This window comes from Lepidochelys kempii, chromosome 3 (genome assembly GCF_965140265.1).
Source record: "Lepidochelys kempii isolate rLepKem1 chromosome 3, rLepKem1.hap2, whole genome shotgun sequence".
NCBI lineage: Eukaryota > Metazoa > Chordata > Testudines > Cheloniidae > Lepidochelys > Lepidochelys kempii.
The window spans coordinates 128727548-128742685 of NC_133258.1; the positions used below are offsets into that span (position 1 = coordinate 128727548).

The 15138-nt window shown below is 39.7% G+C and overlaps 1 protein-coding gene across 9 annotated transcripts in view; it reads right to left on the bottom strand.

The window, feature by feature from the left end:
* Positions 1–15138, bottom strand: part of WDR27 (WD repeat domain 27) — a 189414-nt gene that overhangs the window by 134423 nt on the left and 39853 nt on the right. For all 9 annotated transcript variants that reach the window (XR_012158137.1, XM_073337965.1, XM_073337962.1 and 6 more), the window contains 3 exons: positions 9099–9177; positions 5838–5912; positions 81–184 (listed from right to left, as the gene is read on the bottom strand). Coding sequence is in view for 8 of the 9 variants with exons in the window: in XM_073337965.1 (XP_073194066.1) it covers positions 81–184; positions 5838–5912; positions 9099–9177 (258 nt within the window). In the remaining variant the exon portion in view is untranslated. The remainder of the gene's footprint in view (positions 1–80; positions 185–5837; positions 5913–9098; positions 9178–15138) is intronic.

The following is a 15138-nucleotide window of genomic DNA, read 5'->3' on the forward strand; positions in this document are numbered from 1 at the left end:
CTGCTGCCTAAATAAACCACATCCCTTATTTTAATTCCTGGGTGTCAGGGACAATAGCATGTTTCAATGGTCATACATACCTGAATACTGAATACAGCAAATAGAGGTTGGTTTATTAGCTACTGATATCTGTCTCTCAGATTTAGTTGGAGGAGAATTTTCCAATAGATATTCTTTATTTTTTCTTAAAAAAAAAAAAAATTAAGGAAAATATAGTTAAATGTCATAACAGTACATTTTCCACTTTACATGCTAAACGTTTTATATTACAGTTAGAGTAAAGTATAATTCATCCATATCTCTTCCCTCTTTTTTAGATTCCCAGATAGATATCAGTAACTTAAGGGTGAAAAAACACAACTGGGATGTTTTAATTACTACAATAACTAAGCACTGAAACCCAGGAAATTGAGTCAATGTTAACTTTAAAAATAAAAATCCAAAATCTGAAGTTGTGCGAATACACCAAGTATGCAGACAATCTAAATTCTGCCCTGTAGTCAGAACAAGCAATAACTGTACAATTATGAATGATGCATATTAGTGCTCCTGGTTCCAAATTAAAACTATTTTTAATGATTTTTTTTCATATTTACTTCTTATGGTGTCATTACAGGGCAGAGTTAATGTTCTTTGTGTGCCTTAACTGGGTATTCCATACATTGACATGTCTGGATTTCTTTTAAAGTTAAGCTTAAGTCTGAATTTCCTGGGCTTATAATGCTGGATTTTTGGGGTAATTGTAGAATTTTTTATGTTTCTTTCCCTTAAGATATTTATATTTTTCTCAGCTTTAACTCCATCATAACAGTTTTGTCTGGGAATTTTCTGGTTTTTTTTAAATATTAAAATTTGTATATATTAACAATAAACAAGAATCCTAAAAAGAATGCTACCATGCAAATACTTCTAATGATTTGAAGATACATAGTATCAACCCTAAATTAGATAATTTTATTTTGACGTTTAGGGTCAGATTCACTGGTATGCTATGGGTGCTTCACACTCCTCTAGAGCAGCCAAAGCATACTGGCCAGTTAACCAAGGTTTATAGCTGCTTGCTGCAGGTCCCGTAATATTGCTGCTCTAGTACACAGCGGATTCAAGGCCACTGTGTCATGGGGATGGGAGCCTTTAAAGCTGTCATAAATATAAAGGGAAGGGTAAACCCCTTTGAAATCCCTCCTGGCCAGGGGAAAGCTCCTCTCACCTGTAAAGGGTTAAGAAGCTAAAGGTAACCTCGCTGGCACCTGACCAAAATGACCAATGAGGAGACAAGATACTTTCAAAAGCTGGGAGGAGGGAGAGAAACAAAGGGTCTGTGTGTCTGTCTTATGCTGGTTTCTGCCGGGGATCGACCAGGAATGGAGTCTTAGAACTTTTAGTAAGTAATCTAGCTAGGTATGTGTTAGACTATGATTTCTTTAAATGGCTGAGAAAAGAATTGTGCTGAATAGAATAACTATTTCTGTCTGTGTATCTTTTTTGTAACTTAAGGTTTTGCCTAGAGGGGTTCTCTATGTTTTTGAATCTAATTACCCTGTAAGGTATCTACCATCCTGATTTTACAGGAGTGATTCCTTTACTTCTATCTACTTCTATTTTTATTAAAAGTCTTCTTGTAAGCAAACTGAATGCTTTTTCTTTGTTCTCAGATCCAAGGGTTTGGGTCTGTAGTCACCTAGGCAAATTGGTGAGGCTTTTTACCAAACCTTGTCCAGGAAGTGGGGTGCAAGGTTTTGGGAAGTATTTTGGGGGGAAGGACGCGTCCAAACAGCTCTTCCCCAGTAACCAGTATTACTTTGGTGGTGGTAGCGGCCAGTCCAAGGACAACGGGTGGAATATTTTGTACCTTGGGGAAGTTTTGACCTAAGCTGGTAAAGATAAGCTTAGGAGGTTTTTCATGCAGGTCCCCACATCTGTACCCTAGAGTTCAGAGTGGGGGAGGAACCTTGACAAAAGCACGAACCTCCAAGGTAGCATGGGGTCAGGGAATCTTTTAAAAAACAGTAACAACTGGAACAACTGACCTATCAAGGAGACCTCTTGACATACCATGATCTGAATCTCCCTCATACCCCTGACTCACCACAACCAATAGCACTGTAGAATGGAAATTGGCTGTAAAGGAAGGGTTATGATTGTTTGACTTACCTTTGCAGTCACAATGATGCCAGTTAAGAGTGACATGAGCTGTTGACTTGCCCCTGTCTGTGATCATAACAATTGGATGCACCAGTAACTTAACTGAATTTCAACCTGATCTTCTCAAATATAGACTATCCACAACACTTCCATAATTTTAACTATATGGGGAGTTTGAAGACTCTGGTGTTCCATTACTGAGATATCCAGAACTCCTGATACTAAATTTCTTAAAGAACCCTTTTTAAATCAGTTTAACTCAAACTAGTTAATGGATGTCCTTGTAAATTCTCAGCAAAATCCATTCTGCATTCAAAAACTATGTAAGTAGGTGAAGATATGTTGAATTTTCCATTCATAAGTAGACTTGGCAGCATGATTTTGTAATATAATTTTGATGGATATGTGACATTGCACCCAATAAGGCTTTATGGAAATATGCGTACGAATGTATATATGACATAACTAGAATATGTTTTATGCTACATATACTATGTAACATATCTCTGCAAAGGTTATGATCTTCTGAATATATTCATCCTATTTGTATGCATGTGTCATTTTTGTACTCGAAGTTATGAATATTGGCTGTATACTTGTTTAATTTTAAATAGCCTCAGTGAAGCAGTTGGTCAGCTTCCTGAGAAAAGACTATTCTCAGTAAGTGCCCAAGCAAGAAGCCCTGAAGCCAACAATGAACTTGGAGATGCCAATCCACATCTGAGCTTTCCTAGGAATGTAGCTTGGCTGGTAAGGAACTCAGTCATGCCTGGACATGTGACTTGCCCATGTAACTCCAAAACTCCATTTTGTAGCTGGATTCTACACAGCGACAGGGAGGGGTGTCCACCCACAAGAGAAAGTCTGTTTAAACCCCTGGGAGACCCTTCCATTTGGTCTTCAGCTGGCTCAAGAGAAAGCCTCTCCACCCCAAAAGGATACCTGAAAGAAACTGGAACAAAGGACAGTAACCACGGGGAGAGGGGGCGGTGAGTGATTGTTCAACCCAGACTAGAATGAGACTAGTCTGTAAAAGGAACCTTACTGGAATACCTCCTCTGAGGGTGAGGTTTTATCAGCATTCAGTTTTCTTACTGTATTAGGCATAGACTTGCGTGTTTTATTTTATTTTGCTTGGTAATTCACTTTGTTCTGTCTGCTATTACTTGGAACCACTTACAGAAAGTAGGATTTATTTAATAAAATCACCTTTTATTTATTATTTAACCCAGAGTATGCATTAATACCTTGGAGGATGGGGGGGTGGCAAACAGCTATGCATCTCTCTCTGTGTTATAGAGGGCGAACAATTTATGAGTTTACCCTGTATAAGCTTTATACAGGGTAAAATGGATTTATTTGGGGTTTGGACCCCATTGGGAGTTGGACATCTTAGTGTTAAAGACAGGAACACTTCTTAAGTTGCTTTCAGTTAAGCTTGCAGTTTGTGGTACATGGTTCAGACCTGGGTCTGTGTTTGTGGCCGGCAAGCATATCTGGTACAACCAGGCAGGGTTCTGGAGTCCCAAGCTGGCAGGGGCAGAAGTAGTCTTGGCACATCAGTTGGCAACCCCAAGGGGGTTTTTGTAATGCAACCCATCACAGGATATTTATATTTTTAAGCATTATTTTTAATTATTTAAAAGTTAATAGTTGCTGGAAATTATGGGGGGACTCAAACAATAGTTATTTAATGATCCAATGAAGTGAGCTGTAGCTCACGAAAGCTCATGCTCAAATAAATTGGTTAGTCTCTAAGGTGCCACAAGTACTCCTTTTCTTTTTTCAAAAAATTAAATCTTCATAATAGTAAAACACAAATTATCACCACATGTCAAAATATACAAAGTAAATATCCTTAAATAAAACTCCAATAAGTTCTCTAGCAGCACTTTACTTACTTTGCCTATCTGTGAATTTTAATTATCAATGAAATATTTTTACTCAGTTTGTATTTATTAACATCTGCCAATAAAAATCTAATCCTTCCAAGCTTATACATAAACAGAGGGTAAATCCTTACTTTTAATGCAAAACTCAGCTCAGCCTTAGCTAAACCACCGAGCCACAATAAGCATCTCCAGAATACTGTTCCCTGCCAAAGGTCAGAAAAACCACTGAAATGACACTTTAGGCCCCGGTTCTGCAGTGAGATGTAGATATGCAGACACTCGCACCTGCACAATCTCAAAGGCACCCCATGCAGATGCTGAAGTTCACCTGCTTGCATCCAACTGAAGGATTGGACTGACATCAGAAAGGAAGGTTACAAGTATGGTATCTGTTTTCATCAATGTCAATAATTTACCATCATCTATGCAAAAGTTATCAGGAATTAGGACTCTCAATGCATCCCTTTACATTATTCTGCTTGCCAATTAAAAAATAACCACTAATTCTTTCAAGATGAACCAATATTTTCCAGTTTACAGACAGTACGATGGATGTGCTGGTTACGTGTTACAACGGCAGCCTTGTTCGGGTAGCCTAATAATGAATGAATTCCAAGTTAAAGTGTTTTTTCAGATAACTATACCAAAAAATAAAATCAGTTTGTTATATTATTTCTTGCCGATAAAAAAAATTACTTAGGGACAGTGCCTTAAAATATGGTTCTACTCTCAAAAGTGAAGGTGTAAAAACGCTTTCTTACTCAGCATATATACTCCTGGTGTGTCGTATCCGCTTATTTCAGTCACAAATAAAAACTGTTTTGTTTTACTCGTTAGTACCACAGAGTCAACACAGAGTGGGAATTAGATACTATATACTTGATTATACAAGTCTTTCTTAAAATCAATAGTACTATTCATCTGAATGCTTTCCAAAGTGAATAAGGAGTGCACCATCTAGCACTATGCTATTATACATTTCAGAAATGCTATTAAAAAAGAAAAGCTAAGAGCAACCACTACTGTCACACTTCATTTTTGCCTTTGCATCATACATAAGCCAGATCCCAGGGTGAATTTACAGGGTTGGCAGTTAGGAACAAATGGGTGTGGTACATCCATTGCACGACTCAGCATAAAACTGTCAACTCCTTAAGATCACACTGAGACCTGGATTGTGTATCATTGGCAGTGATGATAATTCTACAGGTCAAATTCCACCCTAACTAAAATCTGTGCAGCTTCATTATATCCAATGGGACTGCATATGTTTACGAGGGGGAAAAAGTTTTGATTTCAATGGACGCACACAGGCGTAGAACTGGCGTGGTGAATCAGGCCAAATATATTTCCACTTGTAAAATGAACAATACATCTGAACTCAATGAGCTACAATAAGCACAGAACCTTATGAAGCCATATTTAGTCACTTTTCAGACTAGAACTACACATTGAAAACACTATGGTTCTGAACTCTTTTAGCACAAATATGCTTTTTTAAGTTAAATGAATCATTTTAAAAATAGAGAGAACAATAAATGTTATCTTTTGTACATAAAGCTTAGTTAAAATTAATGAATATAACCTAAAATGTCTTTAGAGTACATTTAGCAGTTTTTCCAGCTATACATCAGAAAAATGCATCTCATAGCAAACCTAAGAAGCATTTTAGCTCAAATCATATCCCCAATTTAAAAATGTCCAATAGAGGAGGTAGGTAACTGCAAAATACCTTTTCAAGTAAAACATCTATTTAAAATCATTTCAATTTTTTTTTAGTGCATCCACTGAATTACCTACCGTTTGCAACTGCTCTTCCACTCTGATATCTTGTTATTTTTCTTCAAGTTAGTCTTTGGAGAAAACATGGTCATTCTGCAAAGAAGAAAACAGGCTTTGCTATACTTCTATAAAGGCACTTCTAAAACATTGTTCAGGAATAAGTATTTTATTTAAAACAACAGTGATTCTGTTTTCCTCTTCATACATGCAGTTGTTCCATTAGTGACAGTGAGAAATATGTACACACATCAACAGAAGATTAGATCCCTGTAATCATCTTACTTTCTAGTTCACCAAATATTGCTTGTGATAACACATTTGATGGGTGCTACACTTTGAAGAACATGAAGGCCTGAGATATCTAATTCTGAACAGCAGCCTTTCTACACAAGTAGTTAGCAGGATGTCACTGTATTAAGTGGACAAAGCTCATTCTACAAATTTTGAGAGGACATGAAAAAGTTGCCAGTAGGAGATGGCAGTTTCTAGCATGTATGATTGTTCCCAGCCCCAATCAATCATCTCACACAACCATAAGCCCTCCCAGCCCAAATCAAACAATTTTACCCTTCTCTCCAAGTCTCCTTTAAGGACCCAAACTGATGGCCCATACAATTGTAGCATAACTCCTCCTTCATCTTACCATAGCTATTCATATTTATGAATATCCATACAAATATTATACACTCACACACAATATACACATATTTACACACACGCGCACTTAACTGGCTCTGGGATCTAAGAATCTTGTGTGTTTATATAAAACTTACACCCAATGTGGATATAATGTTTTGGGAGCTATTGGTCTAAATTCTACTCTGAGTTATATGCAGGCAACCTAACTTAGTCACTTATTTAACCTGGATGGTCACATTGTGACATGAGTACAAAAATCTTTATGGGGTTAAAACATGTCATGTTAGTTAAATTACTTTCACCCTCTGCCCATTCAGAAAAACTAGGGGAAATGGTAGTTGTCATGAGTACGTGCCAGTGAGTACAGATTCCAGTTGATAGTTAAAAGTGGCTGAGAAGGGCACACTTGTGCCCTGAAATATAAACAAGAGAACCTTGAAGGTTAAAGGACTTGGCATCTGATGAAAATGGGGGAGAGAAAGAAGCCCTGATGACATCTCTAACCTACCTCCTTTTTGTACTCAAAGCAAGGGTTGCCCTAAGCATTAATTGATGCTACCACATGAAGTAACTGGCGTTAGGCCTGGTGGCTACCTCCCCTCCTGCTATACTCCTCCACTGTGAAGCAGCAGCAGAAGAGGAATGATTACTGGAAGGTTTAGCACTGGCTACTTCTGAAGACAGCAGCTGCAGAAGAGCTTGAACTGAGCTGTCACAGTGCTACTGTGTGCAGCCTTAATGGGCTTCCTGCACTGTCAGGAATCACAGGGAAAGTTGCTTCTGCAGTGCTACTGTAACCCACACACAGGGTGGATTTGATTTAAATCAAATTGATTTAAATCACTAGTCAGGAAGACTCGATTTAATCATGGTTTTCTACATAAAAGTGCATTCTTGTTGGTTGTTATAACCTTAATACATATTCTTCACAACTCAGAGATAGATGTAGGTTTCATTTTTAGAAGGTACACACTATACATATTTAAACAGTGATTTATTTTGAAAACTTTTCAGATTGTTTGGTTATTTCAATTACCTTTGGTAAATGAAGCAGATATTTAGGAAGTCACTGGGAGGTGAACTATCTCCAATTCAAAAGGTTAATCATTAATATTTGGAGGATTTTCTTGGCGTGATGTATTAGGAGTAGATCACCACCAGACAGACATTTAAATTGTTTTATTTAACTAAAACAAAGTTAAGTATTCTTGATGTTTTTCTTCAACATCAAACATATAATATTTTAACAAAACAAGCATATGTCCCTCGCATCTCACATTTATCTCCAGACTTCTCCTTGTCCAGATCTATTCCACCCTCAACAATCTTCTACTCGTTGAACTTTTAGAAACTTTGCACTTTTAGAGAGAGGTAAGGGATTGACTCTGTGTACTCAAATTTGCAGAGGGGCAATAGAGTTGAGGTCTGTTATTTCTCACCTCTATATATTATTTATTGATTTTAAAACATTTTTGGCTGTTAACAAGCATGTTACCTCTGGAGACACAAATCCACAGTTTGAGATCTGCAAAACTAAGCATCTCTGATGGTATCTTCTAACCTGAGCACTGAGTCCCATTGAGTAGATAGAAAGATTAACCTAAATAATCTATACAGAAGCCTGTGTAACCCCATAAAATTGGGTCCCTAATCCATGAACTATTGGAAATCATTTACAAAAGTTTTCTTAAACATTACATTAATATATTGTCTCATAGTATAGAATTAGAATTTATAATCCCTATTCCATGATGAGATACCTTTGAGCTATAACATATCTTAATTAAAACAATCTTTAGATAGGTTTTTCCCTCAAAAAGCATTTTATCAAAAAAAATCCAATTTAAATTTAAAAAATCCAATTGTTTTTTCTTTTTAAAAAAAAAAAATACTTGATTTTTATCCACCCTGCCCACACACCTCCTGGGTGTGGTGTCCCCTCTAGTGGCACCGAGACCCCTTAGAGATTAATGAGTCTGCTACAGCCTTAGCTAAGAGCCAAGTGGCTTTTAGCTATACAGTAGAGGCTCATGAACTAAGCTTCAGCGGGCCCAGGTTTAATCCTGCCTGCCGACGACTGGGGTCTGTTGGTGTTATCCTACTATTACCTAGTGCTCCTCCCCCATCCCCTTTAAGCTGCCTCTCAGCTGTGCAGAGGAGTGGAAAAGATATTGTTTCCCTTTGCAGAAGCAAGGAGAGAGAGAGAGATGGTAAGAGAGCAAGAACCATATACAAGAAAGAAAGGAAAGAGGGAATTATTGCACACTCTTTATTAAATAGACTTAATAGAGAAAAACAGAAACCAAAAGTACATGTTGAAGGAGAGAGAACGTCATAGAGTGGAAGAGAAGGAAAGAAGCAAGAAAAGTACAGCGAACGAAACGTTGCTCTCAGTTGATGTGTCTATCCCTACTGATTAAATGAGATATTAAGTACCAATAGATTGCTCATAAACTGTGGGTATTTTAATTTCTAACATATCGTTAGCAGCCTATTTATCCATATTTTGTACCATTATATTATTTTCGATGCATCATTTATTCCACAGTTGCCACAAGGTATTTCTACACAATAAAAAAGGAAACAAGGTACAGTAATATTACATCCGTATAAAATATCTTCAATAGAATTTCTACTCACTGTGGTGCTGTTGCGTAGCCTGATGACTTAATTTTACTGTGGAAAACCAGTGACTGGTCTTTCATTGCGCCCTTTATACCTGCATTAAAATTGTTTGAACTTTTAGTAGAGGATTTTCTTAACGTTACATTTCCGTAATTCAAGTTAGAGGAAAATTATTTCTTTAAGATAAGGAGACAGCAAATGTTCCATTATGTATAAATTCTTATGCATTCTAAATATTTAAAAGTGGATAATAATTATGGAAGGTATGGCAAATTAATTGTCTAGAATACCAGTAACTGGACAGTTGAGAGAATACAATTTATATTTCTGTCTTACATATTGCCATTTATGTGACAAATAAATAAAACAACAAATGCTAAACATCAGATTAAAAATTTAATTATTAAATATTAGATCTTCACCTTCTACAGCATTCACTTGAAAGTGATCATAGGTATCTCTGATACCAGCTTCCATAAAAGCCTTGAATTACAGGAAAATTTATAGTTTTGCAGCCAGTCACTAGAATGCAACAACCATTTTTGTGTGGAACAGTTTCATCAGAGCAAATCTCAGGTCCACTTTATTATTATCTACAAATGTCATGCAATTGTTTGGAAACTGATCAGCATACAAATTATTTAAAGAACCTTTGAAATCATCCTTAAATAATTTAAACAGATACATCCAACAGCTGAAAGTTAGTATATGAATCAGGATTAAAAAAACTGGTACTGTATTATGAGTCTTCTGTTAAATTTACCCAATAAACCCCAATGCTCCAAAGCACAAGCCAACCACTAATTTCCTAGCATTGGAAAGAAACTTCTATGGCAGCGGTCCTTGGGGGGTAGGGGCACGGAGGAATTTTTGAGGAGATGCAGCAGGGCCCAGACCAGCCCCCATGGGAAGAAGGGAGGAAGCGCCACCCAGCCGCGCTCTGCCCCTAGCTCCGCTCTGGCTCCGGCCCCTCCCACTCCCCCAGCTGAGGCCCTGGCTTCAGCTCCTGGCCCCAACTGCAGCCCAGCCCCAGTCCCACTCCCTCCGTGGCTCCTGCTCCCGGTCCAGCTCCTGGCCACAGCTCCCGCTCCTGGCTGCAGCTCCTGGCCACAGCCCTGCTCCCAGTGGGGCGGGGGACACAGAAGGGGAGCATGACATAAAAAATTTGGGGACCACTGTTCTATGGGCAAGTCATTACACAACCATCCACTGTACAGTTATTGCAAAATGTCTGTTCAGAGTGTGTCAGTTCAGGGCAACTGCTCCTGTATTTTCCCACTCATGGTCCAGCAAGGACACCCACTCTAGGCTCCCATAATCTCTCTTGGGTAGAGACCCATGTCTCTTTCCCTGCTGACCAGGATTTTTCTACGCTGCACATTTCCCTGCCTAAACTATGAGCTCCCCAGCAAGCCAAGTGGCCTAACCAGGCTAGCATCTGTGCTTTACTTACTCTTCAAAGGCTCTGAACAATATAATTGCCAAAGTTATAAGCTACCACACAGCCCTATCTAAGCAAGCATATATATTCTTAAGTGAAAGCATTACAGAGAAAACATTAACAGAAAACAACAGAACCTATAGGCATGCTAATAGGCTTACCAGAGATCACTCCCAACCCCAGCAAGGGCTCTGGTAGGATTCAGTCCTTCAAACCCACTAAGGAGTTTTTCTGCAGTTACAAGTTCATAACAGCTTTTGCTCAGAACAAGGACATCTATACATAGGTTACCCTTTCCTTTGTACAGTTTGGGTCTTTGATCAGCAGAGACTGTGAATAAGTAATCAGCCAGAAAGGAGTTCTCTTCTCTGGGTGTAGCTTCAAAAAGCTTGGGTCCATTCGCATACCCCTCTGTGATAGGGTGCTCGGGGGCCAAGCATCCTAGTGGTTAGTGCACCCAGCTTCCAGCCCCTTGCCCCTCTGGCAGAACAGCAAAAGTGCTTGTTCTTAATCCTAAACCAGGAATCTTCAGCTCTCCACCCATATCTGGGACTCAGCCTTTAGGTTGGTGTGGTAGGGGGGATCCGGACTTGCCCGCTCCACCAGGTCAAAGCCCAGGGCCCTGTGGGAAGCAACAACAGCAGGGTACTTCCTGCAGTGAGCCTAAGTCTGCTGCCCTGGGCTACTTCCTACCTATATGGCCCTTCAGTCTGGGGTGTGGCCCCTATAGTCCTAACAGTCAATCATTTAACAAAAAGAGTCCAAAAGAGCCAAGGACTACTGGACTTGCTGGTTCTCAAGGGAGGGGGTAGACAAGGCCCTGCCTGTGGGCCTTACACACTCTGTGGTCCTCTCTCAAGTTCAACTTTCTCTCTGGTTGCCTGGAGAAGGAAACCTCTCTCCTGCAGCCTGTCCATCACCCTTTGCCTGACTTCTGAGTTCCTTTTAACCAGCTCTTCCAGTTGCAGCATCTTCAGGGGCCCATAGGGGAAGGGCTACCTGGGCCCTGTAATTACCCTTTAACCCCTTCAGGCCCAGTGTGAGGTTTGTATACCCCACCACATCGTCCCACCAGGTATTTTCTAGGATACCCACTTAATTGCATTTGCCCCAACAGTTTTTTATTCTCTGAAACATTGTTTAAAATAGTCCTTTGAAGCTCATAACGCTTCCCAGGGTTTACATTTGCTACGTCTGCCCCTAGATCTTTTGCTAAAAGTGTAAGGACAAACCATACAAATTATGCCTTGATCTCTAGTCCCTCTTGAAGGATATAATGGACAGCCTGATATACTTTGCTTGAATGATGTTCTACAAAAGTCATAAGTTGCCAATGGTTATGAACACAGACATAGCGGGATTCACTATCCTGACAGTGTTAGACAGCACAGACATGGCACTCTTTGCAGAGAACTATGGAGCTAACTGAAAGTAAGACATCAGTCTACTTTAGAGAATGCACATCATCCTCCTCCCACTAAAGTCAAAGGGAAATTACATACATAACACCCCCCTGAGCAGATGTCTTATATCTTCATTATTAATGCTACTGACTATTAGAAACTCTATTGACTACAAGTCTGAGCAATATATAATTATACAAAAAGAACAGGAGTACTTGTGGCACCTTAGAGACTAACAAATTTATTAGAGCATTAGCTTTCTTGGGCTACAGCCCACTTCATCGGATGCACAGAATAGAACATATAGTAAGAAGATAGATATATATATATATATACACATACTGATAAGTTGGAAGTTACCATACAAACTGTGAGAGGCTAATTAGTTAAGATGAGCTATTATCAGCAGGAGAAAAAAACTTTTGCAGTGATAATCAAGATGGCCCATTTAGACAGTTGACAAGAAAGTGTGAAGATACTTAACTTAGGGAAACAGATTCAATATGTGTAATGACCCAGCCACTCCCAGTCTCTATTCAAACCCAAGTTAATGGTATCTAGTTTGCATATTAATTCAAGCTCAGCAGTTTCTCGTTGGAGTCTGTTTTTGAAGCTTTTCTGTTGCAAAATTACCACCCTTAAATCTTTTACTGAGTGGCCAGAGAGGCTGAAGTGTTCTCCTGCCGGTTTTTGAATGTTATGATTCCTGATGTCAGATTTGTGTCCATTTATTCTTTTGTGTAGAGACTGTCCGGTTTGGCCAATGTACATGTCAGCGGGGCATTGCTGGCACATGATGGCATATATCACATTGGCAGATGTGCAGATGAACGAGCCCCTGATGGAGTGGCTAATGTGATTAGGTCCTATGATGGTGTCACTTGAATAAATATGTGGACAGAGTTGGCATCAGGCTTTGTTGCAAGGATAGGCTCCTTAGTTAGTGTTTTTGTTGTGTGGTGTATGGTTGCTGGAGAGTATTTGCTTCAGGCTGGGGGGCTGTCTGTAAGCAAGGACTGGTCTGTCTCCCAAGATCTGTGAGAGTGAGGGATCATTTTTCAGGATACGTTGTAAATCTGTGATGATGCGCTGGAGAGGTTTTAGTTGGGGGCTGAAGGTGACAGCTAGTGGTGTTCTGTTATTTTCTTTGTTCGGCCTGTCCTGTAGTAGGTGACTTCTGGGTACTCTTCTGGCTCTGTCAATCTGTTTTTTCACTTCAGCAGGTGGGTATTGTAGTTTTAAGAATGCTTGATAGAGATCTTGTAGGTGTTTGTCTCTGTCTGAGGGATTGGAGCAAATGCGGTTGTATCGTAGAGCTTGGCTGTAGACAATGGATCGTGTGGGGTGTCCTGGATAGAAGCTGGAGGCATGTAAATAAGTAAGTATAGCGGTCAGTAGGTTTCTGGTATAGGGTGGTGTTTATGTGACCATTGCTTATTAGCTGTCATAAATATAAAGGGAAGGGTAAACCCCTTTGAAATCCCTCCTGGCCAGGGGAAAGCTCCTCTCACCTGTAAAGGGTTAAGAAGCTAAAGGTAACCTCGCTGGCACCTGACCAAAATGACCAATGAGGAGACAAGATACTTTCAAAAGCTGGGAGGAGGGAGAGAAACAAAGGGTCTGTGTGTCTGTCTATATGCTGGTCTTTACCGGGTATAGACCAGGAATGGAGTCTTAGAACTTTTAGTAAGTAATCTAGCTAGGTAAGTGTTAGATTATGATTTCTTTAAATGGCTGAGAAAAGAATTGTGCTGAATAGAATAACTATTTCTGTCTGTGTATCTTTTTTGTAACTTAAAGTTTTGCCTAGAGGGGTTCTCTATGTTTTTGAATCTAATTACCCTGTAAGATATCTACCATCCTGATTTTACAGGGGGGATTTCTTTATTTCTATTTACTTCTATTTTTATTAAAAGTCTTCTTGTAAGAAAACTGAATGCTTTTTCATTGTTCTCAGATCCAAGGGGTTGGGTCGGTGGTCACCTATGCAAATTGGTGAGGCTTTTTATCCAACATTTCCCAGGAAAGGGGGGTGCAAGTTTTGGGAGGATTGTTCATTGTTCTTAAGATCCAAGGGTCTGGGTCTGTAGTCACCTAGGCAAATTGGTGAGGCTTTTTACCAAACCTTGTCCAGGAAGTGGGGTGCAAGGTTTTGGGAAGTATTTTGGGGGGAAGGACGCATCCAAACAGCTCTTCCCCAGTAACCAGTATTACTTTGGTGGTGGTAGTGGCCAGTCCAAGGACAACGGGTGGAATATTTTGTACCTTGGGGAAGTTTTGACCTAAGCTGGTAAAGATAAGCTTAGGAGGTTTTTCATGCAGGTCCCCACATCTGTACCCTAGAGTTCAGAGTGGGGGAGGAACCTTGACATTAGCATAGTAGTGTCCAGGAAATGGACCGCTTGTGTGGATTGGTCCAGGCTGAGGTTGATGGTGGGATGGAAATTGTTGAAATCATGGTGGAATTCCTCAAGGGCTTCTTTTCCATGGGTCCAGATATGAAGATGTCATCAATGTAGCGCGAGTAGGGGTGTTAGGGGACAAGAGCTAAGGAAGCGTTGTTCTAAGTCAGCCATAAAAATGTTAGCATACTGTGGGGCCATGAGGGTACCCATAGCAGTGCCGCTGACTTGAAGGTATATATTGTCCCCAAATGTGAATAGTTGTGAGTGAGGATAAAGTCACAAAGGTCAGCCACCAGGTTTGCCGTGACATTATTGGGGATACTGTTCCTGATAGCACATGTTGTCAAAAGACAACTCATTCAAGAGGAGGACCGGAAAACTGATTATAAATACATACACATTTAAAGAAGACAAAACTGAAAATTATCAGAAAAATTCCTTGGAAAAAGAACAAACTAACTAACTTGAATCACATGTGCAAACTGAAAAGGTGTGGTGCACTGAAAACTGTGTTAAATTGTAGACCGTCACTTCAAATTTCAAGGTGGGGTCCTCATCCTACTTGTAGACGAGAGCACTCTGTAGGAAAGTGTGCAAAGCTGGACCCAAAACCGGTCAATTTTACAAACAGACAGCTAGAGTAGGTGAGGTGAGTTGTGCCCCTCTGTTTTAGGAACCAGCCTGCTTTGTGTCTCTCTATTCTTGGGATCTTGCAGGTTATCATTCTAAGAAATAAAACAGTGTTATGGTGCTATCTGCCAGCAACAGTATTTCATGTTTTTTATCTAACTCCTCTGTGTGCATGC